A 26,377-nucleotide genomic window follows, 5' to 3' on the forward strand; every position below is an offset into this window, starting at 1 on the left:
TCATTAGCAAAGTTAAGTGTTGCATGTAGCTTCTAGGTGAAAAAGAGGCGGGGGAAAGTCTGCTTCCTCTTTGTATTGTCTGAATTTTACCGTTCTAGCCAAGATAGAAGTGGCAGTACTATCACCTTAATACAAGGTGCAATTTTTTTGGCTTTGGTTTAGCCAGTATATCTGTGTTAGCAGCTCTTTTCTGGAAGCTGGAGGGTATGCTGTGGAAGGATCACTTTGTAATGGTCCTGTTCTCTATCCTTTTTCCCTGAGCATATGTAATGGGCCACGGGAAGAGATGCAATGCTGAAATACATAGAAGCTTGGCCTTATTCCATGTACTTGATTTTTTTTTTAAGCACTGGAAGAGAATGTGTTACCAACTGTAGATCTCATAAAAGTGTAGTTACTTGAGTGGAACTTTTTTGCGTATAGATGTTAGACCTCAATTATTATGAAATAACTCTGATGGCACCACTTCTAGATGACGCGCTGTCAGAGGGTGTGAAGGAGCGCTTGACTTCGCTAGCTCAGCAGATAACGGACCTCGCTTCTCACGTCCTTGGCTCTTCTGGACAGCTTGAAAATCTGCAGAGGTTAGTTTTTCACCAGCCTGTCTGTACTTAACTTCTAAGATCAGTGTTTTGTTCTTGACACCGGAGGTCCTACGCAACAAAACACGTGTGTTAACAGCCCTCTCTGTTACCTGAGCATCCTTTTCCAAGAGAAGAAAGCACAGTACGCTCTATTTTCTGTCTTCAGGCAGATAAGAGTTAATTATCTTTATACATAGGAACGTAGGTTTTCACTGGTCTAATTGCAATGGGTTCGACACTGAACTTTGAATCGGTTTGTTGTTGCTGAAGTGCACAGCAAGACCTTCTTATATAATTACTCGGGACTCTGGCATGACTAACTACTACAAGTCTGGAGACTTGATACGAGCGTGGGGGCAATACTGCAAACAGTGTTTTTGGAGAGCCTTTACAGGTTTTCTTCAGTGACAAGAAACAATTTTCTTATTGCAGAAGTGGGGTGCCAATTGCATGTGAGTGGTGAGCTTTTATATAGGGAGTTTTAGACCAGCTATCTAGAGAAGCAGTCTACATCAGAATCGTCAGTTCTGCTTGTGACTAAGATGCTGCAGTAACTGCCTTTATCATTTTGGTTTAACGTTCTTCTTTTACCTTTTAGGGCTGCAGAAATACTAGCTGACCTATCGGAGAATGTAAATGCCTTAAGAAGCACACTGCTTGGTTCAGGTTTCCCTTCTGTACTGGAGAAGAGCTGTGACGCAGCTCTAGCAAATCTTGAAGCAGAGTCAGTGGATGTTGAAGCACGAAAAGCTGAAATGCCTGAATTTGCTGAACAACTTGAAGCTGACTTCAACATCTGCTCTGACGCTACACTAGCTGGCCTCTGGGAGGGAGATGGTAATGAAGAGGCAGAGAGGGGTAATGCTGTGGAAGATGGGGCTACAGCAGCCAGCTCCAAGGACAAAGCAGACAGAGATGACTTCATGTCACTAGACATTACTGAGCAAGAACTTCAGAACTTGGAACGTCAGGCTGCAAAAGAACTGGTCAACGAAGGAGAGGTAAGGAGAAAAGACCTCGTTAATCACAGGCGCTCAGTAGAGGAAAGCAGTCTCATCCTTAATTTCCCTCAAGATTTTAAAAAGCTCGTTTCCTGAGAGAGTATTAAGATGGGCTGGAACAAGAGTCCTATCCTAGCAATAGGGCGAGAGGAGATGGCCTCAAGTTGTGCCAGGGGAGGTTTAGACTGGATACTAGGAAAAATTTCTTTACGGGGAAAGTGGTCAAGCATTGAAACAGGCTGCCCAGGGAGGCGATGGAGTCACCATCGCCAGAAACGTTCAAAAAACATGTAGATGTGGCACTTGGGGACGTGGTTTAGTGGGCATGGTGGTGTTGGGTTGACGGTTGGACTTGATGATCTCAAACGTCTTTTCCAACCTTAATGATTCTGTGTTTCTGTGAAAATAATGCAGATGTCAGTCTGGCTCTTCAAACACAGCCTTGCAGGGGTTGTGTTCTCAGGTGCATGGTTACCAAGGTGTGAGGCACTCACTGTGTGTCCTGTGGGACAAATTCTGCATTCGCATCTCCAACTTGGTCATGAATCAAAAGCAGATCTCTTTGTAAGGGATCTGTAAATAGCAGTCCTTGTAGTGATTGCTGAGTGTGGATTGATGGCTCTTAAATCAGACTATAATTTCCTTATGTTCCAAGTGTTTCACACACTGTCACTCTCTGGTTATACTACTGGTTTTGTCTCTTACTACAGGGTCTTGTTAAGTTCTAACCTTTCTTGATGTTTTTATTTTTTTAATGGTCAGGCTTCAGAGCTTAATGTTGAGCTTACTTATTTTTGCTAAGAAGTAAAAGCATAAGATAGAAGTGATTTATAGTATGTACAGAAGGTTGAAAGGTTGTGGGTAAAATAGAAATAAATTTGCTGATGAGAAGAAAATATATTTTTTTTTTCTTAGGAGGCATGTTCCACAGACAATGAGCAAAATATTTCCTGTGTCATTGAAAGTGATGAAGAACTGGAACTGGAGATGATTAAAGTGAGTGCTTCACAGTTTTGTTTAATGTTTTGGTGGGTCACAGTGGAGCATGCTGTGTTTGAGGGGAGGGAATGTGAAGCGTTGCTTACGTAAGGTGGGCAGAAGACAGATGACTCTGGATATGTAAAGAGTTTGATTTACTCGTGTTAAGACTTCAATATTGCTTGCATCTGACCTCATCTTTACTATACTAGCTTGGACTTGATCCACCCACTTTGTGCATTTGTGTAGATAATCAGTCCTAAAGTGACCCGCTTCCTAAAGCAATCTGCTCCGTGTCATGCATTCAAACCTGTGTCCAGGGGGTTGAGCTGACAGGGTGGTTTCTGTGCCGCAGGTGCTGCTAACCTGGGCTATAGGGCAACAAAGCAATTTGACATGTTTTGCCGGCCTCTCTAAGTGCTTCAACCAGTATAACTTTTATTTCCTGAAAGGAAGATTTAGATGTTGAGTCTTATTTTTCTTTACCCTGGCTTTTTGCCTGATTTCCCCCAGCAGGTGCTATATGTATTTCAAGTCAAAGGACTTGATGTTTCCACCAGAGCACTCAAAAGTGGTTTTCTGGTTGACCCACATGAAGTTTAAGTGTGTTCCTTCAAGCTAAGTAGGAAGTAAGACTCAAAAGGTCTGTGGAAGAAGGTTGAACTTCCTTTTTGGGAAGGACGAGGTTTCTTCTGGATGGTTCTCTGTGCTGAATGTCCATCTTTTTGACCAAAAGTATATTTATAAAAAGCTAACTTGAGTAGAAGGGGGTTAGTTAGGGTTCCTCTGAGTGCCACGTTTTGGAAACAGTGAGTGTAACATGACTTTGGGATACCATCGGTTCTGGTTTTTGTGACTAGCCTCCTAAGGCACTTCTCAGTGTAACTTGTGCCTTCATCTAGTTGAAAGTCAAAAAACCCAATAAGAACCAAAAACAAAACAAAAAAACCAAACCCTCAACTGCTGATTTTCTCAAGTAACAGATTTTAATGTCTTAAATTGAAAGACCTTTTCGCTAAGAAAAAACAAAAGCCATTGTTATGGTAACTTGGAAGTGGCTCTTGGAATTTGAATGCTACTGATAAATAGTTTGACCACTGTGTTTTTCTTTGTGCTGTGTGCCCATATCTCCAAGTTATGCCATAAGTAGATTAAAACTCCTGTGTCCCTATAACCTATTACCTCAGACGTTCATCGTATCTACCCTTTCGTGCTCTGAAATAACTTTTTCTCCTGACTTTTCAGTCTTTAGAAGATGTAGATGATGCGAAAGGAATTTTAACTGAAAGAGGGTCTGATAGAGCCACAAAAGCTCCTGACGCAGAAATGAATGTAGCAGCAGATGGTGATGAAGATGAAGGCGTTGAGGAAGAGGAGGAGGAATGTTTGGGTATGTTCTAAATTGTAGTGCATGATTAAATAGAGAAAACGCACTGTCTGTAGAAGCAGGTGTGGAAGCACGGTGACGTTTTGTGTGTGGTTTCTTAAAGCAGGATGTTAAAGCTCACCTGGGTCTTGAAAGGAGTACTTGTCTGTGTGTCAAGATGAAAATTTAAAGGTGTCCTTGGAAAATACAGTTGACTCCTACCACGATCAGTAGATGCTATGTATGCTTAATGGGAGTACAACTGATCTGGGGATGTGGAGGTCGTGCAGAGTCGAGGGGATGTACTCGGAACACAGCTGAGGGGAAGATGGTACCTCCACTACATGCTTTTGTTCTGTTGTTCCACTACTACTTTGTAGTAGAAATCTCAGGTAATTCTGTCTCCAGGGTGATCTTGACCTAATGCTTGGGAGCCGTGGAGACAAATCAAATGCGGAAAAGGGGCTCAAATGTGAGGTGAAATACATCTGAAAGGCTTCTTCCTTGGTCGTGTAAGTTAGGCTGTGGACCTAGTCACTGAAAGTAACAGCATCAGCCAGGAGAAGAGCCGCTTGCTTCTTCCAAGCAGAACGTGGGCCGCTAGGTGCAGGACGCATGAGTTAGTTATTTCTTTGTTCAGTTCATCTCTCCAAAGAGTAGCCAGACAGGCTGTTACAGGGACTGTGTGCTTGCCCAACAGACAAAAACTAGGTGGAAATGTCATGTTCTCTACTGCTGAATGTTAATTACAGCAGAGATCTCGAATATTTTTCTTCAGTGTTTGCAGCAAGGTCAGGATCCCCTCACGTGTCATTTTTGGACCATGACTTTATTAGCAACTTGCAGTGCTGGCTATTATCAGTGTAACTTCAGCAGGGTGTTTCAAGGCATGCCTAGTAAAACATCTTTAGTACCTTCATGGTACCAAATAACACAGCTATGCATTTACAGTACCTGTTGCTTTATCATCTCATTAATCAAGCCATATGTTCTCCTCCTCATGCAGGGCGTCTGAGCCCCCTGTTTACTCTTTAATCCTTTATTCTAGCCTGTAAATAGCTTTAGAGTTTGATGTCTCTCCTTTCACTGGAGTTGCTCAAATTCTATGCCCTGGGCATCACTAACTATGTGCAGACTGTTGTTTGTCAAGACAGTGCTTCGTCTTTTTCAATTTGAATCACAGATGAGTGTTTTTTCTCCTGTCTCCTGCTAAAGATCCGTTGTTGCCGGTACCTAGTGAAAGCCACATCACGTGTCTGAAGACGTATTTTGGGCATTCTTCTTTTAAACCGTAAGTATATTTTCTGTAAGAAGGATGCTCTAGGGTTCATTTTCTTTCCCTTCTTTCAACACAGATGACTTCTTTAATACTACTAAAAAAAAATGCTAACTAACTAGGACCTGTGCAAAATCCCTAGGAAAAGACAAGCAGCTTTTGCCACGACAAGATGTTGAAATTAATCTTAAGGAGTGTTGTCTACTGTGAGAGTAGAGTATTGTAGTTGAGTTTCTTGACTCCTCTGATGGCATACTTCCAGTGATTGAGGCTTTATTGTGTCTGGTCTCATTCAGGTGTTTTAAACAGTGAGCAAGAAACTGCACAGATCATGTTCTCTGTATGATAAACTTCTTTAGTCTGGCTACACCTTGTTATGTGGCTCTAAGTAGAGGCAGGCTTCTGTATCTAGCGTGGCGTAATCTCAATGCAGCATGTCCTTACGTACTCGAGCGTTGCTGTTACAGTTCTTAAGTTCAATGGCAGTGGGATGAAATCTGGTGGTGGAAAGCCTTCTGTGCAAGACGCAGCCTGAGAGCAACACTTGGGGCAGGGAGAGGGAAGCTGTTTTACTTAAAACATTTGGTAGACTTTTGGAAACGGGTGTGGGGGGGTTTTTTTAGTCGGCTGCAGCTATGTACACTTGCGAGACCACAAAAGGATGAAAATTGTTTGGCAAAATCGAGGTCCTGTTTAGTATCTCTTGGGTTGAAGATAACTGTAGTTTTAACAGTGTTGGTGGACCAGTTACTAACGTATGGGAGACGCAGTTTGTTTTGTCATCTTTCTGGAATGAGTGCATCAAATGTTGCTTGCCTTAGTCCTGTTAGACATCTCCACTGTAGCACCGGTGGGGCTACCTACAGTAGTTGGAACGTTTGAGTGGTTGCAGTGTGCAAAGGTAACTTTACAGCTGCTTTATAGAGTGTTTTCTTTAACCTGAGATTCAACTGAATATGCAGTGTGACAAAATTTCATGTTGTATGTGATGGCAGAAATAAAATATTCCCCTTTGTTTAATTTAAAGGGTCCAGTGGAAAGTGATCAATTCTGTTTTAGAAGACAGAAGAGATAACCTTGTTGTCATGGCAACAGGTAAGCTACCTTTACATCCTCAGGAGCAGCAAAAAATCTTTGGTTTTGGGGTGTCTAGGACTCTAACTTGGAGACTGTCCATGTGGCTCATGTGAGCAGGGTACCCGGATGGACTCTGTGTTAAGTCTGAGCCAGCTATGCTGGCTACTCTTTTTTTCTGTCCTAGCCTTTGTCACTGACCTTGCTGTAGAGAGGTGTTATCGGATGGATGCTGACCGTATTGATCTTGAATCTTTGCTCCTCTACTAGCAGAACAAATGTCACTTTCTTTTTTTTTTAGGGCTCAACAAGGTGTTAGAATTGTGTTATATAGCTGTATGTTACACCTGCATAGAAAGCACAATGTTTCACTTGTGCCTTTTTTCTTCAAGGCTATGGAAAAAGCTTGTGCTACCAGTTTCCTCCTGTTTACAGTGGATATACAGGAATTGTCATCTGTCCTCTTATCTCCTTGATGGAGGACCAGGTGCTGCAGCTGACGTAAGTAACGCGGTAGTAACAAGCTGCTGCTGTATTTCCTGTGGAAACCCACAGATTTTGTGTGTGTGTCCTGGTTTCCACAGACGTTTTGAAGTGATGGCCCATGGACTAAGAAAGTGATATCTGTGTGTATATATTAAAAGACAGGAAGAGTAATAATGAATAATTGGAATGTATTGAAAAGTATAGGACCTGAGCGTGATTTAAATGGTATGGAATAAGGGGTGGATACTGTCCTGGTTTCAGCCAGGATAGAGCTGGTTTTCTTCACAGAAGCTAGTGTGAGACTACGTTTTGGATTTGGGATGAGGAACTGTTGCTAAGTAGTCAAGGACTGTCCAGCTTCTGCTGCTGGCCTGCCAGCAAGCAGGCTGGGAGTGCATGGGGAGCTGGGAGGGGGCACAGCCGGGACAGCTGACCCAGACTGGCCAAAGGGATGTTCCCTACCATATGATGTCGTGCCCTGGAGTTAGCCGGGGGGTGGGAATTGCTGCTTGGGGATGGGCTGTTGATCACTGGGTGGTGAGCAATCGCTGTATTGGGCATCACTTTCTTGTACATTCCTTTGTTGGTATTATCGTTGTTTCTTTCTCTCTTTCTGTCCTATTAAACTGTGTTTATCTCAACCCACGAGGTTTTTTTTCCCTAATTCTCTCCCCCATCCCACTGCGGGAGGGGGAGTGAGGGAGCAGCTGCGTGGTGCTTAGTTGCCGGCTGGGGCTAAACCACGATAGTGTGGCATTTCTTGGTGTTTAAGGTTGGGGGTTTGTATGGCAAGCTGGCTGTGTGTCAGCTGTAAAGCATAACATTTTTCAAGGAACACAGGCCAACTGTGTAAATCGTCTGAGAGCGCTGGATTAGCCTGTCATGTGAACTCTAGGCTGAATTTGCACATGATCTATGCTGGTGGGTGGTTTCTGAAGGTGGATCCTTCTCAAGTTACTTCTGCATTCGCGAGCCCTTTTTGAGCAAATAGAACTGTTGGGGGAGCTCCACAGGCTATTTGAGCCCATGAAGGGTGTCAAAATTTGGTAGAGCTTCCTTTGGGTCTGAAACGTAACATACAGCTGGAAGATGTAGGCCATTCGGATTGAAGTTACGGCGCTGACTTTTAGGACGGGCAGTGTGGTAGGCCTCTGAACACCTGGCCTCCTCACTTTTTAAGAGGTCTGATGGGGGAACTAGCGGGTGACACTGAATTGCTCTTACTTGAGCTGTTATAGGTTTGGTCAAGATAAATCTCTTTGATTTTTAGTACCTGACAATGCTTTCTCTACGTGTACTTCTTATCTGTTACAATAGCTATTCACTCTGACATTGTTTCGCTTAAGGTGTGGAAATGGTGCTGAGTTGTCTAGTTCGTTCCTACCTTCTCCAACTTAGGAAGAACAGGTCTTTTGTGAAAGAGGGGAAATGAAGCTTTTTTTTTTTCAAGTAAGGAATGTCAATTAGGTGTGGTATTTCCTGCTGCATGTCATGACTGTGTGCAGATGAATGGCTGGACAGCCTAAGCTGGCTCTATAGCCAGCTCCTAGACTGAGTATTCATCAGCCCGGTGTCTCTGTATTCAGCTGCTTCTTTGACTTTTATACTGATTTCCTCAGTGGAAAGCATTTATTCACTGCCTTCTCAGTGGGTCATGCGTTTTGAAGGCTGAGGAGGCTGAATTTCTACAACCGAATGCAATTCAGGAGTTAGTCAGTCTAGGTGTGGTTCTGCCAAGGACTGGAGTGTAGAGGAATGAGAGGAGTGACGCTACCGAAACAAAGGGCTGTAATAAAATGCAGTAAATGACCAAGTGAGGAGGACACGGGTTGTGGGCTCCTGAAAGAGGTCAAATATGAAGCGGCTGAGCTGGTAAGTGTAATTATTGAATCTGTTGTTAGAAAGCAGGCACCTGATGGAAAATAAGCAGTCGCAGCACCACTAGCTCACAAAAGACTGAAAGGCGAGGCAAAAAAATGTAAGCTAGTAAGGCTTAAGTCCAAATGTAACGAACTGCGTAAGGCAATAGCTAAAGAGAATACCCTTACCGTATTGTCTCTTTTGGGTGTTTTATTAGTAAACCTAGCAGTTGTGCAAGGAAAACTATCTTTATTTCTCCGATTCCGTGTTGTGCTAATGAAGAGTGTGTGTTGGGGGGACAGCCGTAAGGGAAGCGGAAGAGCATTTGGTGGCAGGAATAGCCACTGAACACCCTTGCTTCTTCAGAAGTTTTTTCCCACAAAGATCATTGGAAGAAAGTAGTGTCTGACCTCTCAGCTTGAATTACCTTTACAAAGTGCTGTCATAAGCTGAAAGCTAAGGCGGGAAGCATTGTGAGTAAATCCGTTCCTGACTGTGCTTTTTACTTCTGCAGAATGTCACAGATTCCAGCTTGCTTCCTTGGTTCGTCTCAGTCGAAAAACATCAAAGAAAGCATCAAAGCGTAAGTGCTAGATAAGCTTTCTGGGACTGCAAGTTCTGACGTAGGTGTATTTGAGAGGTAGGATGTTTCCCTGATCTGTCGTCACTGAAATTCTTAATTCTGGCTCAGAGCTGGATGATATTGATTGCATTCACCCACGCTGAGCGTGTGGGAGGCTACAGCCACCATCTTGTACCCTATGGCCAGGGACATGGGGCTTGACTTAGCTTTACGTTGTGATTTATACATGTTTTTACACAGGTCTTTGACCTATATTTGTCACTAAGTCAACACAACAGTCTCTTCTTGTTCGAAGGGCAGGCTAGTAAATCTTTCTGCCGTTTTTCCTTTTCCTGTAATGCTGTGTACTGCCTTGCTTTCCTACCCTTCTGGAATGCTTTTTGCAGTCTTCTCTCCCTTCGTCTTGTTCCCTATCCAGAAGTCTGTACTTGTTCTCATTTACTTCTTCTAGACAATCGTGAGTTTGTTTCATTTGGTTGAGTTGTCTGGGGTTTTTCTTTTAGTGACGGTGTATTTTCTCAATGTTTCAGGGGTCAGTACAGAGTAATATATATGACTCCAGAGTTTTGTTTGGGGAACATGCAGTTACTTCAGGATCTTGACCAAACTATTGGTAAGTTGGGGATAAGGTTGTGGGTGAGTTGGCAGGCAGCTTAAATTCATAGTTACGTTAAACTTTTTTAATGCTTGAATATTTTTCACCAGTTCCTTGTCACTAGTGAGCTCAGAGGCTAGTGTAGTGACTTCCAATAAATGGTGTCAGAAGATCCTGTCATGTATGGAAAAAAAGATCATATGTGTGTAGTGACTTTACTGTGGTTTTAGCATGGGAACGTTACACAAGCTACTGTGAAGAGGGCTGCTAAAACACTGATCTTTAAATCACGGGAGGTGAAAGATGTATCACTAAATATCTTAGCTTTTTAAGTGTTCCAGTCTGTCTGATCTTTCTCAGAATGTAACAAAGAGATTGTGTTTTGAAACAGTACAGTGCATCTCAAAAATTCTCTTTTCATCAAAGATGATGCAGCTGATGCATCCCTCGTAGTAGAGTGAATTCAAGGCACACAAACTCCAAGAATTTTTTTTTATTAAGGAACTGAGTTTCTAGTGCAGTTGGCAGGGAGAAGATGAGCCATCTGAATTTCTGGAGTCCCAAGAAGCTGTGTGCTTGGCCTCTGTGACATTAGGGTGCTTTGAACATGCAGATTAGAATGGGATATCTGTATTCAAGTTGAGGGTTTTTTCTGATTTGGAAAACATAAGGTTATCTTCCACGGGCATCCTGAACCCCTCTCCCCTCGTATTTTTCTGGACTTTCACTTCTCTCTTCAGTGCAGAGCCGAGACACTCAGGCTTTGTTCTACAATCCAGAAAATAAAACTAATCACATCGATAATCAGCATTTGTGACTATTATGAAGAGAATCTGGGAAGAGGTGTGTGTCTGTGAAAAGGTGCTGTCAGAGGTAGCTCAAGATTTAGACACGTTGTAAGGAACGTTGGAGACTTGGAGCTTGGAGAAGGAAGCACAGATGGCGGGGGAGGTCTGTAAAAGCTCTTAGGCCTTTTTACAAGAGACCATTATAAAAATGGGCTTGGGGAGTCGGTACAGCAGAAGGCATCCTAGGAACAAAAATTTTAAGGAGGCTGCTGGTGCCTTCTCGGGAAAGCTTGAAATTGAGCGGAATGGGGTATTTGTGTGTTGTAACTTCCCACGTTGGTTGGTTTGTGGTGTTAATGTGTCCATGCTGTGGATTTGTGCCCACCAGGTATTACTCTCATAGCTGTTGATGAAGCTCATTGCGTTTCCGAGTGGGGCCATGACTTCAGAAATTCCTTTAGAAGTCTAGGTTCGTTAAAGAAGGCTCTGCCATCGGTGAGGTTCTGCTATGTTTGATTTCTAATATAACAGAAGGCTACTATCACATTTTGTATGATAGTTTAAATTTCAGTCTTTTGATGTTGCTCTCTGGGTGTACTTACCATGCTGTTTTGGAGTTAATGCAGTCCCTGTCAGTGATTGAGCTTTGTGGTTTTTTTCCCAAATGCTTAAATGAAGGATATTCTGAACCTGAACTGCCAGAAACTTTGAAAAATGAAATTATTTTTTTTGAATACCTATCCTGTAGAAGATGATGTCCCTAAGCCTCTGGTTTAATATTGATGGATTTTATTTTCTTAAACAGGCTGGCTGAGTGGCTTGTAAGAGCATGTAACTGCGATGTCTAGACACTCATGAAGCATTAATTGCATAAGCTCAATTATTTAGATCTGAACTTTATATGCTCTTCTTGCAAGCTTTGTCCTATGTCACCTAAGTTTAGCTAACCACATCAGAAAATTGCGTAGACTCATTGAAGATGTAACTAAATAAAACTTAAGTTCACAAGAAAACTGTATTTCAGCTGTTTTCTGTCTCTTCCTGAACAGTGTAGACCACAGCTCCAGAAGCTAAATATTAACCAAATAGGTGATCGTAAACAGATTACAGTGCCTATTTACATGCTGTTTTAGTTTTGACTTGTGATTTTTTGGTTGGGGGAAAAAAAAACCCGATAGGTTGGTCTTTTTGTTTTTCGGACTTTTTTTGTTTTCATTGCAGGTTCCCATTGTTGCTTTAACTGCAACTGCAAGTCCATCGATTAGACAAGACATAGTGAGTTGTCTGAACCTGAAGAATCCCCAGGTCACGTGTACTAGTTTTGACAGATCTAACCTGTACTTAGAAGTTGGACGACAAAGTGGAAATATCATTAGGGACTTGAAGCAGTTCCTTACTAGGAAGGGAAGGTAAGGATTTAAACATGTTCTTGTTGATCCCTCAGGTATATTTCAGGAGCTTTGGTAGTGTGTACGGAGGATTGGTGAGGAAGAGCCTGGGCTTTCTCTGTAGCTTGGCTCTGATATCATAGTAGTCACTTGGGTCCTGTGTGGCTGTGCCCACCCCTCCTCTCCCAATTTAAAAAAAAAAAAGGCAAGGCGTGATGGACTCTTACTGTTTGCATGTTGGTACCTTAAAGATATACAGGATCCTTTGATCCTCAGAGGACCTGCTGACTCTGTAGCAATTGGAATGATTATGATAGATTGGCTGGTGGGTAACTTTGCGAATGGTATAGGACAAAATGTGTGTGAGTCAGTTCAGTCTGTGGCAAGATTTTTTTTTTTTTAAATAGAACTAATATAAGCAGAAGAATTGCAGTCCTTTTCTGTTAGCAGACCCGCTGGTGTACCCATTCTGGCCCTGTTCTCCTTGTTGCAAGCTACAGCGTGTGCCTCTATAGAAATACAAATGAATTTCTCATCGCTCATTTGTATCTTGTTATGTAAAAGTAGACCTTCTGAAGGGGACAGTTGTAAAAGCTTATTTCCTGATGCCTTCAAGGAAACTGAGAGGCCTTATCCTGCTGTTTCTGTAGAGGCCAAAATCTTCTGTGTCTTGCAAAATAAACTTAAGAGCACCAAATAACTTCCAAGTTCATTTTTTCCAAGGACAGACCATTTGTGTACGAGTGGAGCGGTTAAAACCTGTTTCAGTATCTAAATCCCCAAGCAGGTGAACTGCTGGAAAAGCTACATTGCCTTTTCAACTAGGTTCAGACAGGCTTTTTGCAGAAGGGTGGCAGCTTCTGTTCTGTGTCTTCACATGTTGCTGTTATTTATAGCAGTTCTGCCTATGAGTTTGAAGGCCCCACTATCATCTACTGCCCTTCAAGAAAGGCCACTGACCAAGTTGTGTCTGAGTTGATTAAACTCAATGTGGCCTGTGGTGCATACCATGCTGGCATGGGAATCAAACAAAGGAGGGAGACCCATCAGCAATTCCTGAGGGATGAAATTCAGGTAGGTAGGAAACTAAGTCCACTTGTTCCTATTTATAATTGTAGAGCTTCTGTAGAGCATGTGTTTCAGATGTGTTCTGTTTATCTCTCATTCTGGCAAAAAATAGTTCTTCTACGCTGATAGTAATATGATTCCTGGCTTAGGTTTCAAATTCCTTTAGTAAGTCTCTTAAAAATGCATAGCATGTGAGGAAACTAGTGGTAGCTGGAACAATACTCTGACTAGTTTTGTGAGCTGCTTTCTTCCTCCTGCAGCTAAGGGGGCGAAGCATTATCCCAGGACTACTTGTGTTCCTCCTCAGGATAGGTTTTGTGTGTTCGGTTTGCAAAACTGCTTGAAAACAGTCTAGCATTTGCCACAACGCATCATCACTCTTGTGTTTATAACCCTGTGGTCATGCTTGGACCAAAATCAGACTTGGCTTCCACAGTACTGTTGTTAAGCTTGAGTCTGAAGCCGTCGTAATTTAGGCGGAGCGTTAATCCAGCATAGCCTTGATACTCGTTTCAAAACATCCGGCACGTGGCTCCTGTTTTGTAGTGTGTTGTGGCTACGGTGGCATTTGGAATGGGCATCAATAAGGCAGACATCCGGATGGTTATTCATTACGGTGCCCCTAAGGAAATGGAATCCTATTATCAAGAAATTGGCAGAGCTGGTCGCGATGGGCTTCGTGCTTCTTGTCATGTCTTGTGGACTGCAGCAGACTTGGCTTTTAACAGGTAAATGACTGAAGGGTATATACTAGTGGCATTGATGAGATCTTGCCAGACTTTGTCTGGAAAACTCGAGCCTGAGGGAGATTGCTCTTTCCTTTGCCCTTGTTTCCTTGCTCTGTGCCTTCTGACGTGGATTCCTGAAGCTTAGTAGTTTGTGGGGTGGGAAGAAGCTGTGTGTCCTTCTGTCCTGTTTAGAATAATTGTTATACAGAGAGGAATATGAATAAGGTGCTTTTCTGAATACGCTCCGTGCTCTGAGGATGAAGATTGCGGAGAAACAGGCAGGCGGTTTGGGTCTGGTTTTAGTAGGATTATTCTAGCTCTTTCCTGTGAATTTGGCAGGGGCGGTTGTCTGGCATATCTCGGTTTTGGTTTGGGATATGGTGAGAGAATAGCAGTCGGTATTTAAGGCTCTCTGCTTTCCTTGACTGGCAGACATCTTCTGAGTGAGATACGCAATGACAAGTTCCGGTTGTACAAACTGAAGATGTTGGCAAAAATAGAGAAGTACCTTGTGTCGAATAGCTGCAGGAGAAAGTGAGTACTGGAGTCTCTTTGATGCCTTACTGTCATTTCAGTCAGATTTGACAAGAGCCGTTGCAATTCGGTCACAACTGGACGTGGTAACCGAAGGCATCTTAGACTCACAGTGTGTTTTGCAAACATGTTTTATGTCAAAAAACAGTATCAAAAAAATACAGCCTTCAGCATATTTATACATCAAGTGTTTCCTTACTTATTCTGGGGGGGGCGGGGAACAGCGCTCTTTCTCTAGAGGAATCAAGGCCAAATAATTGGCTCCCCAGTGAATTCATTTATGATGCTGATTTCAACTCTGTTTTCTGCAATAAATTTCATGTGTAAATTCTTGGTCTTTTCTTTAATTCCCTATGTTCCCTTGAGTAGAATCATCCTGTCTCATTTTGAAGACAAACAACTCCGAAAGGTTTCGTCTGGCATCATGGGCACAGAAGAATGCTGTGATAATTGCAGGTCCAGGTAAGCTTTCTTCCCTGAAGACTGGTACAAGAGGTTATGTTCTGAGGTTGACTTCGAAGGCATATTACCTATAGGAATTGACTTTTTATGTATCTGATCTTGCAGACCTTCAGTCTGAAGTTTATCTTTGAACAACTGTCTCTAACCTTCTCCTCAATAGCTGAGCAAGCCATGAGTCGGCTTATAAGCTCTAAGTTAGTCTGTGGGAAAGCCTGTAAACACGGTATGGTCACAGTTTCTAAAAGGATTTGGAGCAACGCTCTTTTTAAAGTGTGAAATCTACTTCTGTTCATCAGTAAGTTCTGTTAGCTAATTAATCCCAAGAGAAAACACTCGCAAATGGAGTGTGATACCATGTGTCGAAGGTGAAACTGCGGTGTGTTCAGGGAGCGGTTCTCCTGTTACAGCGTGCGCTGACGTACGTTCTTTCTGGCTTTGGTAATAAGCCTGTAGGTGTGCTGAAGCGAAGCCAGGAGGTCAGTAGTCACAGAGGAATGAGCAGAAACACCTTCCTCTGTTTCTCCTGTGTGCATGTACATGCTTTCCCTGAAGTTATAATAGAGGATTCCTTGTTCTTGCTGGTAGCCTGATGGCTTCCCGATCAGAGAGGAGATGTTATGCTGTGTTGCTTTCTGGAAGAAGGTTATCAGTTCAGCTACGTTCCTCGTATGCTCGAGGATTAAGAAATCTTTGCCTGGCCGCTACTAAAACTAATTAAGAAAAGATTTTGGCATCATAATTTCAATCTTTGCAGTCACATTGCTGTGCAGGTGAAGAGCCACATAGTGAATTTGTGTTGCAGAACTGAAGTCACTTGAAATAAATCATTGGGTTTTTTTCTTGTCCTTGGAAGTTATTTGTGCCAGTAATTTTTTGATGGCTTTTGACAGTCAGTTTATAAATGCCTTAACAAACCCTAGAAAACCTTTAACGTGCGTACTGTTTCCTTTTGGGTTTTTCCCCCCCCTTCGTGTTATTTAAAAGAAGGACGAAAAACCTTTTTGCTATCAGATGCAATTAAAGAAATGTCTTGTATCCCTGAAACAATCCAAATAATCAAATGCTAAATTCAGAAGATTGCTGAGACGACATTGTTCTGTCATGGCAAGTACCGTAAAGAACTGGTTGTTGGCTTGGGCAGCTGTCTTAACCACAAGTGACTCTGAGCTTTGCTTGACCTCATGTTTTTAGTCCTAGTTCTTTATGCTTAAACAGGCTTAATTGTTAATGTTAATTTGAAGAGTGTGCTTTGTTTTTACTTAGTTACCACTTCATAGATGATATTTGAAAGAAGGGGAGGGGACTTGATTTGCATGTGTGTTAAAGTTGGTTTTCTTTGTGCGTTTCAGAGCCTCTTATTTTACGGTCTCCAGTGACTCAGAAGGTGGATTACAGGACTTTGGGAAGCAAGCCTATCAGCTGCTGTCTGCAGTGATTGCCCTGGAAGAGAAGTTTGGAACTAGAGTTCCCATTCTGTTTCTCCGAGGGTCTGTAAGTGATAGTAAGAAACCTTGTATGTGTTCAGATTACACATACAAGAGTTACGAGTCCCTCTTACTGATATACAGAACAATGCTCTGATATACATAGGTATAAATGTGTGTGTACACACACATCTGTAGTACCTTTTTCTTGGGGAGGTGGCTATCTGTAGAGAGACGTCGTCTAGACTGTCTGAAACTGTTCAGCGGCACTTCCCGTGCAGCCAACTAGATTGTTTTGTGTCAAGGCAACAGCCATAAAATGTTGTACCTTTTTTGTGCACGTGCAGCGAAGTTACGCTTTCGCTGGTTATACTTCCCAGCCCTTGCCATGTTAGTTCTGGTTTTCTTAACGGTGCAACTTTCATCCCTCTATGGCCTGAGAGTTCAGGTTAGAATTAGTACCTGTTATTTGCCTTGTGTGGAGCTGTCGTGTATTTTGTGGGTGGTTTTGAGTCAGTTATTGACAATTGTCTAACACATGAACGCCAGCCCAAGTATCGGCAGAGATTCTAAAGCTCTTCTGGTAAGGTTGGAGCTTTTGTTTTCTTCATGGTGAATTTGATGTTTTAGTAGAGACAGTTAAGTGCTTCTTTTTACATAGATGCACGATTTCCATTATCCTGAAAGAAATAGCCTTTTCAGAATGAAGAATAAACACCTATTTGCTGGGTAATCAGTTGGTTTATGTTTGAATAAAGCAAATGATGGCTTGCGTTCTAGCTTTGTACTGCTGGCTGACTTGGAGTAGTGCCATGGGAAGTAGGATACTGCAGTGAATATAAATGCTTTCTGTGTACCTCTATTTAGAATGTTTTTTAAATAAAAGGGCAGAAACTCACCAGAAATAAAATAGGAGAATAAGAACAAAATTGCTTGCTATGCTTATAATGGGGGCAGATGAACTGTAGTACTTGATGAAAGTACTTATAAGACTTTAAAAAAAAAAAAGGTTACTTTTAAGAAGTAAGTTAAATGGCTAATTGTCACCCAAGTGTGTCTAGGGAAAAAGTACTCCGTTACAGCTCTTAATGTAGTCTGGATTGTTAGTTTATTAGATGTCATTGGAATAAGTGAAGACCATGCCAAATTTGCACTGCAGATACGGCATAACCTTTTACTGCCTACAAGAATACCCTTTTCTGGGCTAACTTAACTTATAAAAAAAGTTTCTTTATTCTGTTGCATCAATGTATACTCCAGAACAAATGTACGAAATAATCAGTATCACCGTAAGTTTACATGCTATATCTGTCTGAGGCTGTCTGGTATGTTGCTTTAAAGCTTGTGTATAGTTTATGGAGAATCCATGCTCTTTTCTAGTCAGTGATACCTTTTTGCCAAGTCCACGTGGCCTCCAGCAGGCTTCAGGTGGACCACAAGGGAGACCATCTTTCCTTGAATATTTGAAAGCTGAGTCAGACCAAGACAGTAAACAGGGTCCTCTGGGAAACTGAATTAGAGCTGTCTTGACAGGAATATTATAGCAACCCTGCTAAACCGAGAAGAATATGCAACTCTTAAGGTCTCCTTTGATCAGCAAACAGGGGAATTTGTAGCTACTTCAGCAATTATTTTGGTTTTATCAGTAGTCTCAGTGACTGGTTGTGAGTGGCTTTTAGCAGTACCTCTAGCATTTAGTAGTTTGTCTGAACTTGAAGTTGCCATTTTGGCTTCTGTTGATCAGTCCTATGCCAAGCTTAGTTAGCGATGCGTAGCTCAAACGTGGACACCAAGTTCACTGTTTTGCATTTCATTTCTTTTATAGATATTTCCATCATTGTTGTCCAAGTTAAAATTGCGCTCTGAAAATGGGCGGTTACTGGAGTAATTAATTTAACTGGCATAGCTGAAAGCTTAGGAATGTAGTTACGCTTTGAAGTAATGCATGTTAACAGTTGAATGAGGGCTCTCTAGAAGAGAGGATGTGGGATTTGGTCCTTTTTCTTTGTTTGAAAAGGTGACTCACTTGTGTTTACCATCAGGACTCTGTTCCCTGGTCCTATCTGGCAGCAAGCTGAGTCCCTCTTGCCTGCAGCTGGCTGCTCCAACTTCCATGCCCTGCTGCTAGAGGTCTGAAACAAGCCCTTCTTGCTGCTCTTTTCGCTGCGTGTGCAGCTCCCTGACGGTCTGAAAATCTCCCAATTGCTCCTTACTGTGATCCCTGGAGATGGCCCGGAGCTCAGCAGGCCACTGCGCGCTGACCGCTGCCTGTCCTGGGTTTCTTTCGCTTGGCTTCCTCTTCATCTACGTCAGCCTGTTCTGTTTTCTGTAGTCTTTGGGATAGATGCGCTGTGTTTGCATAGTGCCCAGGATGAAGGCATTGTGGTGGAAGTCCTAACAGGATTCTGGAAAACCTGTATTTTAACCACCAGCCCTTTTAAATGGCAAGAAGGAAGGCCCCTGCCCCACTGTCTCCTGTTGTCCAAGGTATAATTGCTAGTCACACTCCCTCCTGTGGGATGTGCTTATCTAACCAGCATTACAGATGTGTGTATATATATACACATACGTGCTCTGGAGGTTATGGTTGGTGTATATACATGCACATGTATATATACAAATTAACCTATTCGTTTGATGTAGTTTCCCCAGTGAAGAGGGTTTCAGCAAGTCTGTAAGGGACAGAGTCTGAAGCCTGCCTTCCTGTCGTTTTTCATATTCTAGCAATAAATTCTAACTTCTTCCTGTCCCAGACACCTTGACCTACTAACAGTTGATCCCCATTTTAGCAAAGTTATCAACTTTCCGGGGCATGCCAAGAGTTTCTCTTCTTGTGAAAGGGGCTTTAGTCCCTTGCCGTCCGTCTGAGCACTGAGTTCAGGGAAAGTGAGAAGCCATCAGACAGCAGCTAATCAGCTTTTTTAGAGATGAGTAAATCAGCAACTTCTTAAAACAAAACAAATGCAAAATGCTTTGCAGTGGAGCCCGGAGGAGGAGGAGAGCAGACACCTGTAGTGAGCTTGCTTTGTACCTGTGTCCTGGGCTTCAAACAGGACTTGTCAATTCATTTTTACTTTGGTAGACTCTTTTTAATTAAAAGCAGAACGGGTTACTGCTGCTGTTTGAACCCGTGCAATGTAAGATTGACCTGAACTGGTTGAATGCGAACTGCTCTAGATTACTTACTTTGCTGCTGTGGATGCCTGGGTCATTCCTGTAACCTTCCCCGTATAGGAAGGGAGATGATTGCACATTTCTGTGGTCTAAGCATAGGTTTGGCTGGGGTCTTACTGCAACAGAAAGTTACGATCTTGTCGCAGCCTTGGCAGAAAGTGCGTGAGTGGATTAGGTTAGTAGAGGTGAAACAGCTCTTTGGGTGACATGAACGAGGCAATAGGTATCGTTTATGCTTTTATCATTGAGGTGCTGTAGGTGTGGTTATTGTAATGGGTATTACGTAAACTTGAATAAAATATTTTTGCTTGTGGTGTTTCTCAGTAAAGTTTCTATGTGGAGACATATTCTTGAGGACATGCTCCTCCCATCTCAGGTTTTGGTTTAGTAGTTATACATATATACTGGAAACTTTCTTCCACAAGAACTGGAGAAGTCTGACTAATTTTTTTCAATCATTTCAGGGTTCTCAACGCTTGCCAGACAGATATCGAAAACACCCTCTCTTTGGTAGTGGAATAGACTGGCCGGAGAACTGGTGGAAATCACTCTGCCAGCAGTTGATAATGGAAGGATTCCTCAAAGAAGCCTTTGGGCATAGCAAGTTTACAACCACGTGTGTGCTTACCCAGAAGGTACTCCTTGGTATGAAACTACCCATTGAAAGCTTCTCTGGGTAACTTATAGCTAAGTCATACGGTTTATTTCTGACAGGGTAGGAATTGGCTGTCAAAAGCTGGATCTGCCTCAAATGCGAGTCTTCTATTACAGTCCAGCGAAGACCTTAATCTGCAGAGACCTCCTAGAAGGTAATCTTAGTACATGTGTTCTCTCGAGTGCTTTTTTGTTATTTTAACATCAGGTAAGTTTCTGAAGCCTGCTTCTGGAGATGGTTAGGTTGGACAGGAGACTTCTTCACTTGATTTTTCTCGCCAAAGTTTTCCCACAGGCAGTATCATAACACACAAAAACAGTCAGTGGGAGTGCCTGGATAGACACATCTATTGACTGGTATCAGAGATGACGTGTTGTCTAGCGCTCCTGCGTGGCTCGCAGCTTAAATCTGACAGTGCCTCATCACTTGGTCTTCAATGCAGCTAATCATACCTTCCCGCAACTGGTAAGGTTAGCGGGGAAATGTAGTTCGGAGAAGTCACTTCCTGGCCTCCCCAGCCAAAGCTAGTCAGAAAGTGTGTTTCTTTGTCATCGATGGTTCTGGGCACATTGTGGCAATGCATCCACATGGAGAAAGTAATGGGCTAAAGACAAGAAACAGTACAGGAAAAATCCATCAAGATGTATGTTTGTTCTTATGCTGATGAGTGTTAAACTGAGTCTTTAAAAAGAGCAGCTGCTAATTTGTATTCGCGGTTATGCTCTTGACCTACTTTTATGATAAATGTAAGCTGAGAATGAAACTGAAAAGCCTTTATTGTAACAAGAATTGATTCAGCACAAATGTGTAATAGTTGTTCTGTCTTTGTGTATTTCTTGTTGTGAGATGTGAACTATTGAAGGTCTTGGTGAGTATGCCTGCAAAAGCAAGGGTTTTTTTCAGTAGTGGTCAGGTATTTGCTATCGGAGCATATAGCTCCGAGAAAGCAGCATGTGAAGTTTTGCTTGTAATCTTTTGCTTCTGGCTCTATGTAACAAAGAGCGTTGTGTCGGTTTTGACAAACACCAATTCTGACCAACCCTTTTGAAGTGAAAGATAATGAACTGGAGATTGCAGAGGCTTTGCTGTGACAAGAAATAAGATTGGAACAAAGCTCTTTGTTGCTGGCCATAGGAGCCTGTTCTGGTGTCTAGATTGTCTTAGTGTTGCTAAAAAAATAAGTAAGTCGGGTAACGACAAAGTACCAGTTTTCTTTTGCTTTCTAATGTTCTACTGTTGTGGCTCTTTCAGCTACTGTCTACAGGCTTACTAGAAGAAGAAAATAATTGTTTCTTATTAAACAGTAAGCAACAGCAAAAGCAATACACTTAGTGCAAAACAGAAAGTTGGTACTTGTTTGTTCTGTTCAGTAATGTGATCTTTGAAGTTGAATCTTTGACAAGTGTTGTCACAAAAATTCTGTTTGTCACCAAAATCTTTGTTTCTTCCGCAAGGCGAGATTCTTGTTCCCTGTTATAGTATTTACAAGCCTTGAGATACTTTGTGTTTTCTTCACAAAGAATGGTGATTCTAAAAATTAAAAATCAGTTAGAACTTTTGACTTGTTGAAGGTACTCCTGTACCAAATGAAAATCGGTTTGCTTAGGTAAATGTTAATTTTTTTGAATGGCGGTGTCACTGTACAAATTACTTGGTCTGATTTGGTTGAGATACGATTTGTTTTATCACAGCGGCAGACCTTTATCCATGCTCTCAACGCAGCGCTCCCCAGACACGAAAGGAACAACGCAGTCACCAGTCAAGCAGGTCTGTATGAGTACAAGTCCTCTTCCTCTCTGGTCCATCCTTGCTCGTATTAAAAAAAACAAATCTTGGAAGCGTGTCGTGACTCTTTTGCTGCTAACAGTATCTTCAGTGGGAAGACTGGTAAATCAGCATGTTTGTGTCTTGTTCTTGTGTTTTTTATAGATGTCTCTGTATGAAATGTTTTCATATGAGAGAAAAACTAAAACTCCCCCAAGAAGGAGTAACATGCTTAACAGGTACAGTATTGTAAATTAAAACAGAATGACCAAATTTTGAGTATGTTAATAGGGATACTGTTTGTAGGAGAAGGATGGTTTTAAGGATCATCCTCTGTGAGGTGATGGCAAAAATATTTAATGCACTAAAAAAGAGATGAGCACTTAAGACTTGCTGTAGATTGTATTACACTTCAAAATATTGTAATAGTCCAATGTTTAACAGGCTTTGCTGAATTTGCCAAGTTGTGTCTACTCGCAGTGTCACAGGCAAAGCCAGCTTTATTGCTCAAGTGCAAACATTCTCACTGGTATACTTCATATCTGAGCAAGAAAATAGCAGATGTGGATAAAAATGAAGCCATAGCAGATTTATATTGGCTACTCTTACTGGGTCCATTTTTCTCTTACTCTGTCTTCTGTCTGATGGTTGAAACTGTAATGGATTCTACCTTGTGATGATTTGAAGTAAGAAATGGAGAGTAAGTTTTCTCAAACAGTTTGCAAATATAAATCAGGCAAAAAAGTGACCAAGTTGTGACTAGCTCTTAAAGCTGGCGGAACTAAATGTGTGTCTTGTGCAGGGGCTGTAAGTGAGCATGTAGGTTTCTGCCTTTCTAGACTAGTCTGGAAAAGAGAGATGAAGTTGAGGTTCCCTGAGGTCAAAAGAAATAAAACAAGCTCTTCCAAAAAGCAGGCCAAGTAATTGGTTTTCCTGGTTTGCGAGGTGCTTCAGATTAAACCCACCTTGCATTTATGCGCGGTTCGATTCCTCCTTCAGGCAAGCAGCTGAGGCTGGCAGATGACAGGAAAACAGGATATGTCACTTAAACTGAATAATTGCCACTGTAGCCATGTGAAGAAAAAAACAGTTTAGGGACAGCTATAGTCCAAAATAAATGTTATTTCACACTGTGCCTAGGAAAGGATGCTCTTAGTCCAGCTTGTCTGCTGACAGATCTTGCAGTATGATCATGCCAGTTTAATTGGGGGTAAATGAGACCATGGACTGGTAGCTGTGGTGCTGCTCTCCAGGCAGACGTGCCTGGTGGTAACATCAGCTAATTCTGCTTATGGTGCGGCAGCTGTGTCCTTGTCACTGATGCTTTTGAACTTGTTAGCTCTTTTTGGCCAGGATTAATGTCGCCAGCTGTGGGGAGACATCTAAGGGGTTTCTTGTGGGGTGCTGTCAGAATAATGTCATGAATGGACAAGTGCTTGTAAAAATGTGCTTTTCTTAATATGGGAATCCAGCTGTTGACAGGGATATTGTGGGTTTTTTTCCACAAAACTGCAATTTCATCTGCTCGAGCTTTGTACAGTAAGAGGCTATTTTCAAGTTACAGGACTAGACACAGAGGAGTTTTTACATTAGGGATACTGCTGATTCTGCCCCAGCCAGCTCAACTCTTGTACGAGTGCAGCGTTAGCACGAGGTGCCAGACCGCAGTCTCATGGCGCTGTCGGAGAGAGGGCAAAATAAGTTGGGTGGCTGGTCTCCCACAGCATTGTGCAAAGTTGTTGAATAATTGATCTAACACAGGGCTTGTTTCACTCTTCTTAATTTTTTGTTAGTGTTGCAGAGCACTCGCAGGTGAAATCGTCTCCTTCGAAGCCCTCGGAACCTGTTGTGTCATCCCGAGAACAAGAACTAGAGGTAAGTTTTTGGAAGAGGGAAGGATATCTGTGGATTGCAGTCAACCTGCAGACCACAGTCCTCCTGTATTGGAGCAGCTGGCTGGGGCAGCTCTTAATATTAGAAAGATGTTTTGAATAGATGTCCTAGAAGAAGATTTAAATATGTTAAGATGGATTAAGGCGTTGCGGATGTTTTTTTAGATAAGTGGAAAGATGAGGCAAGTTATAACTTAACTCTTATAATTATATCTGAGTGATCTAGAGCTGCTTCATGAGTATTTGGCTCTCTTCACAGACTGCTCTGTATGGCAAGTTGCTGACTGTTAGGCAGAAGGTAGCTAATGAGAAGCTAATTCCTCCAGCTGTCTTGGCAACCAATAAGATCCTGGTGGAGATGGCCCGAAAAAGGTAAAGCCAGCATGCATGCATTCTGTACAAACTGAGAAGGTTGCAAGCCAAGTCACAAATCCCCTTTCTGCTTTATGTTGGGAGGGTATGCCTCATTGGTAGAGGAGCAGCTGTTTTCCTGAGGATCTTCACTTGCTCCAGTACCCTTGTAGGACACTGACTGGCTTAAGTTAAACAGTTATTGACTGACATCAGACTTGCTTTTTGTATTCTAGTTTTTATTTAAAAAAAAAAAACCAAACTCAAATGACAACTTTGCCTGCCTTTGTACCCAAACCTCTTGTTAGGTTGACCAGTCAGAAGAGGAGGGAGTATGTTTTCTACTAATCATTACCTTTCTGTCTGCTGCTCTCGATGTCTGTTAATCACTTCAGTATGCCCTTATTGGGCTATGGGTCGGCTATGGGTCAGGAGCTGTCCCTTACCTTGTGTGGGTAGCTCTGTAGTGTAAAAGAAAAAGCACAATTTAGTGTTGCTCCCCACGAAAAGGAGGAGGAAGAGTCTTCATTTTTTTCCGCATCGTATCAGAGGGTGTTGTGGGGCAGCTCGGCTGGTAATGCATCTGAAGTGCCTTCCCCAGCCACTGAAAGGCATTAGACAATACTGCTCCTGGAATGCATATGTTGTTGTTTCATGGAAGAGCTCTGGGCTTGTGTGTTCTTGGGAGGTGAAAACAAAGATCTATGTGGTAAACTGATCCTTGAAAGTATTGAGGGGCAAACTTGGAAGATTTTTCTGTGGTCAAGCTTCCTGATTCAAAGTGCAAACAGACAGCTTACCCTCATCGTGTCTGCAACTAGTTATGGCAATAACATTGTCAAGTTTTGATTAATAGATCAATAGTAGTCCAAGAGCGTGTCATTCACGGACACTTGATGTTTCAAAGCATTGGCAGAGGACACTTCTGTGGCTTTTATTTCTCATCCTAAACCAGGCCTACGAATGTTGAGAATGTGAAGAGAATTGATGGTGTATCTGAAGCAAAATCAACTATGTTGGTCCCTCTCCTGGCTGAAATTAAGGACTTCTGCCAAGTGAATGGTTTGCAGGTACGACTTATTACAGTGTCTGCTACTTTGCAGACATAATTTTGTCTGCAGCTGTCGTGTTTCTCCTATTCGTCACAGCTATTCTATTCAAGCATGACAGCGCAACTTGTACGTGTGTGTACAAACAGGTGTCCCAAATCTAAATGCGCTGCTAGGCCATGACATTGGGACCTGGCTGATGCTCCAGATTGGTGTGGTTACCTTGAAACTCCGAGACATCTTTATAAAGGTCACCCATCTGGCTAGGCTAAGTGTCCAATAGGTGCCATATTATTGACAGATTGCAGCTAGTTACTGTGATTTGGGCTGGAGGCCAAAGGTGTAGTCTATGTTCCTTCATCGTGGTTTATTGACTCAGTAGACATGGAGAGTAGGGCTTTGCTTCCTCTACGTTGCTCCTTAGGAGACTGGCAAAGGAGCTTAGATTTCCAGCTGTGAGAAATAGTCCTGTTGGTTCGCTCTTCACAGCTGGTTTTCTCCTATCTGAGACTTTCTGTAGAGCGGCTCCTCATCAGTAACTATGGTGAGAGACACCACTAGGGAGGGACTGTGGAGCAGAGGATTAGAGGGACTATGGAGCGGTTTTGCTTTGCGGGTCTTAATTTCTATGTAAATCTACAGTTAAAAGGATTTATCTAGTCTAGAAAGCGGGTACAGCAGCAATACTACTTCTGTGTAGTGCTTGAGATGACTCTGTGGAGTCTTATTTCTGCTTCATAGAAAGCTATTACAATCTAAGAACGAGGACGAAAAGTATTCCTGGCTGGGTTTTTTCCCATACTAAGCAGCAGACAGAATACCACTGTTTGTTCTGATGGTATAGTTACACATGTAATGAGCAATGCCTAAGAAGTTATGGGGCTTTTGGTGAGTTTTTTCTTCTGCGAGTCTCTGGGACAACCCCATGCTTGTCTTATTGAGAAGGGAGTATGTGGATGTCCATCTGGCTTCTATCTTTGCTTTGTTTCTGTGGAACATGTGCTTGGGGTCAAATCTGTCCTCCATAGAGATGAATGTCCATGTTAATCCTTCAGATAACAGGAGGGTGATCCATTGGTTGTCACTGGGATATAATTCTTCTAAGACCTCTTTATCTCACTTAGACTGACGCATTCCCCACACCTGCATGTAAAGATCAGAAAGGAGCATCTCCCTGGAAGCGTCCTAGAGCCCTGTCTCCCTCAGAGCACGTCACGTATGTCCTGTTCCAAGAGAAAAACCTCTCTGTGGTAAGCTCTTCCCTGTGTACGCCCCTTCCTTTTTGGTAACTAACGGT

The 26,377-nt window shown here is 42.4% G+C and overlaps 1 protein-coding gene across 1 annotated transcript in view; it reads left to right on the forward strand.

Moving 5' to 3' along the window:
• WRN (WRN RecQ like helicase) overlaps nt 1–26,377 on the forward strand; it is a gene marked incomplete at its 3' end in the record, with an annotated part of 43,843 nt that overhangs the window by 10,570 nt on the left and 6,896 nt on the right. The window contains exons 7-30 of the mRNA XM_081999443.1: nt 473–584; nt 1,183–1,585; nt 2,501–2,581; nt 3,809–3,953; nt 5,145–5,220; nt 6,233–6,300; nt 6,672–6,780; nt 9,140–9,208; nt 9,739–9,821; nt 10,980–11,086; nt 11,813–12,000; nt 12,876–13,053; nt 13,594–13,775; nt 14,208–14,309; nt 14,679–14,771; nt 16,121–16,262; nt 19,834–20,004; nt 20,084–20,178; nt 21,716–21,791; nt 21,954–22,027; nt 23,582–23,663; nt 23,940–24,052; nt 24,987–25,101; nt 26,205–26,330. Coding sequence (XP_081855569.1) covers nt 473–584; nt 1,183–1,585; nt 2,501–2,581; nt 3,809–3,953; nt 5,145–5,220; nt 6,233–6,300; nt 6,672–6,780; nt 9,140–9,208; nt 9,739–9,821; nt 10,980–11,086; nt 11,813–12,000; nt 12,876–13,053; nt 13,594–13,775; nt 14,208–14,309; nt 14,679–14,771; nt 16,121–16,262; nt 19,834–20,004; nt 20,084–20,178; nt 21,716–21,791; nt 21,954–22,027; nt 23,582–23,663; nt 23,940–24,052; nt 24,987–25,101; nt 26,205–26,330 — 2,990 coding nt within the window. The remainder of the gene's footprint in view (nt 1–472; nt 585–1,182; nt 1,586–2,500; nt 2,582–3,808; nt 3,954–5,144; nt 5,221–6,232; nt 6,301–6,671; nt 6,781–9,139; nt 9,209–9,738; nt 9,822–10,979; nt 11,087–11,812; nt 12,001–12,875; nt 13,054–13,593; nt 13,776–14,207; nt 14,310–14,678; nt 14,772–16,120; nt 16,263–19,833; nt 20,005–20,083; nt 20,179–21,715; nt 21,792–21,953; nt 22,028–23,581; nt 23,664–23,939; nt 24,053–24,986; nt 25,102–26,204; nt 26,331–26,377) is intronic.

The sequence above is a fragment of the Phaethon aethereus genome, assembly GCF_964289735.1.
Source record: "Phaethon aethereus genome assembly, chromosome: 4".
NCBI lineage: Eukaryota > Metazoa > Chordata > Aves > Phaethontiformes > Phaethontidae > Phaethon > Phaethon aethereus.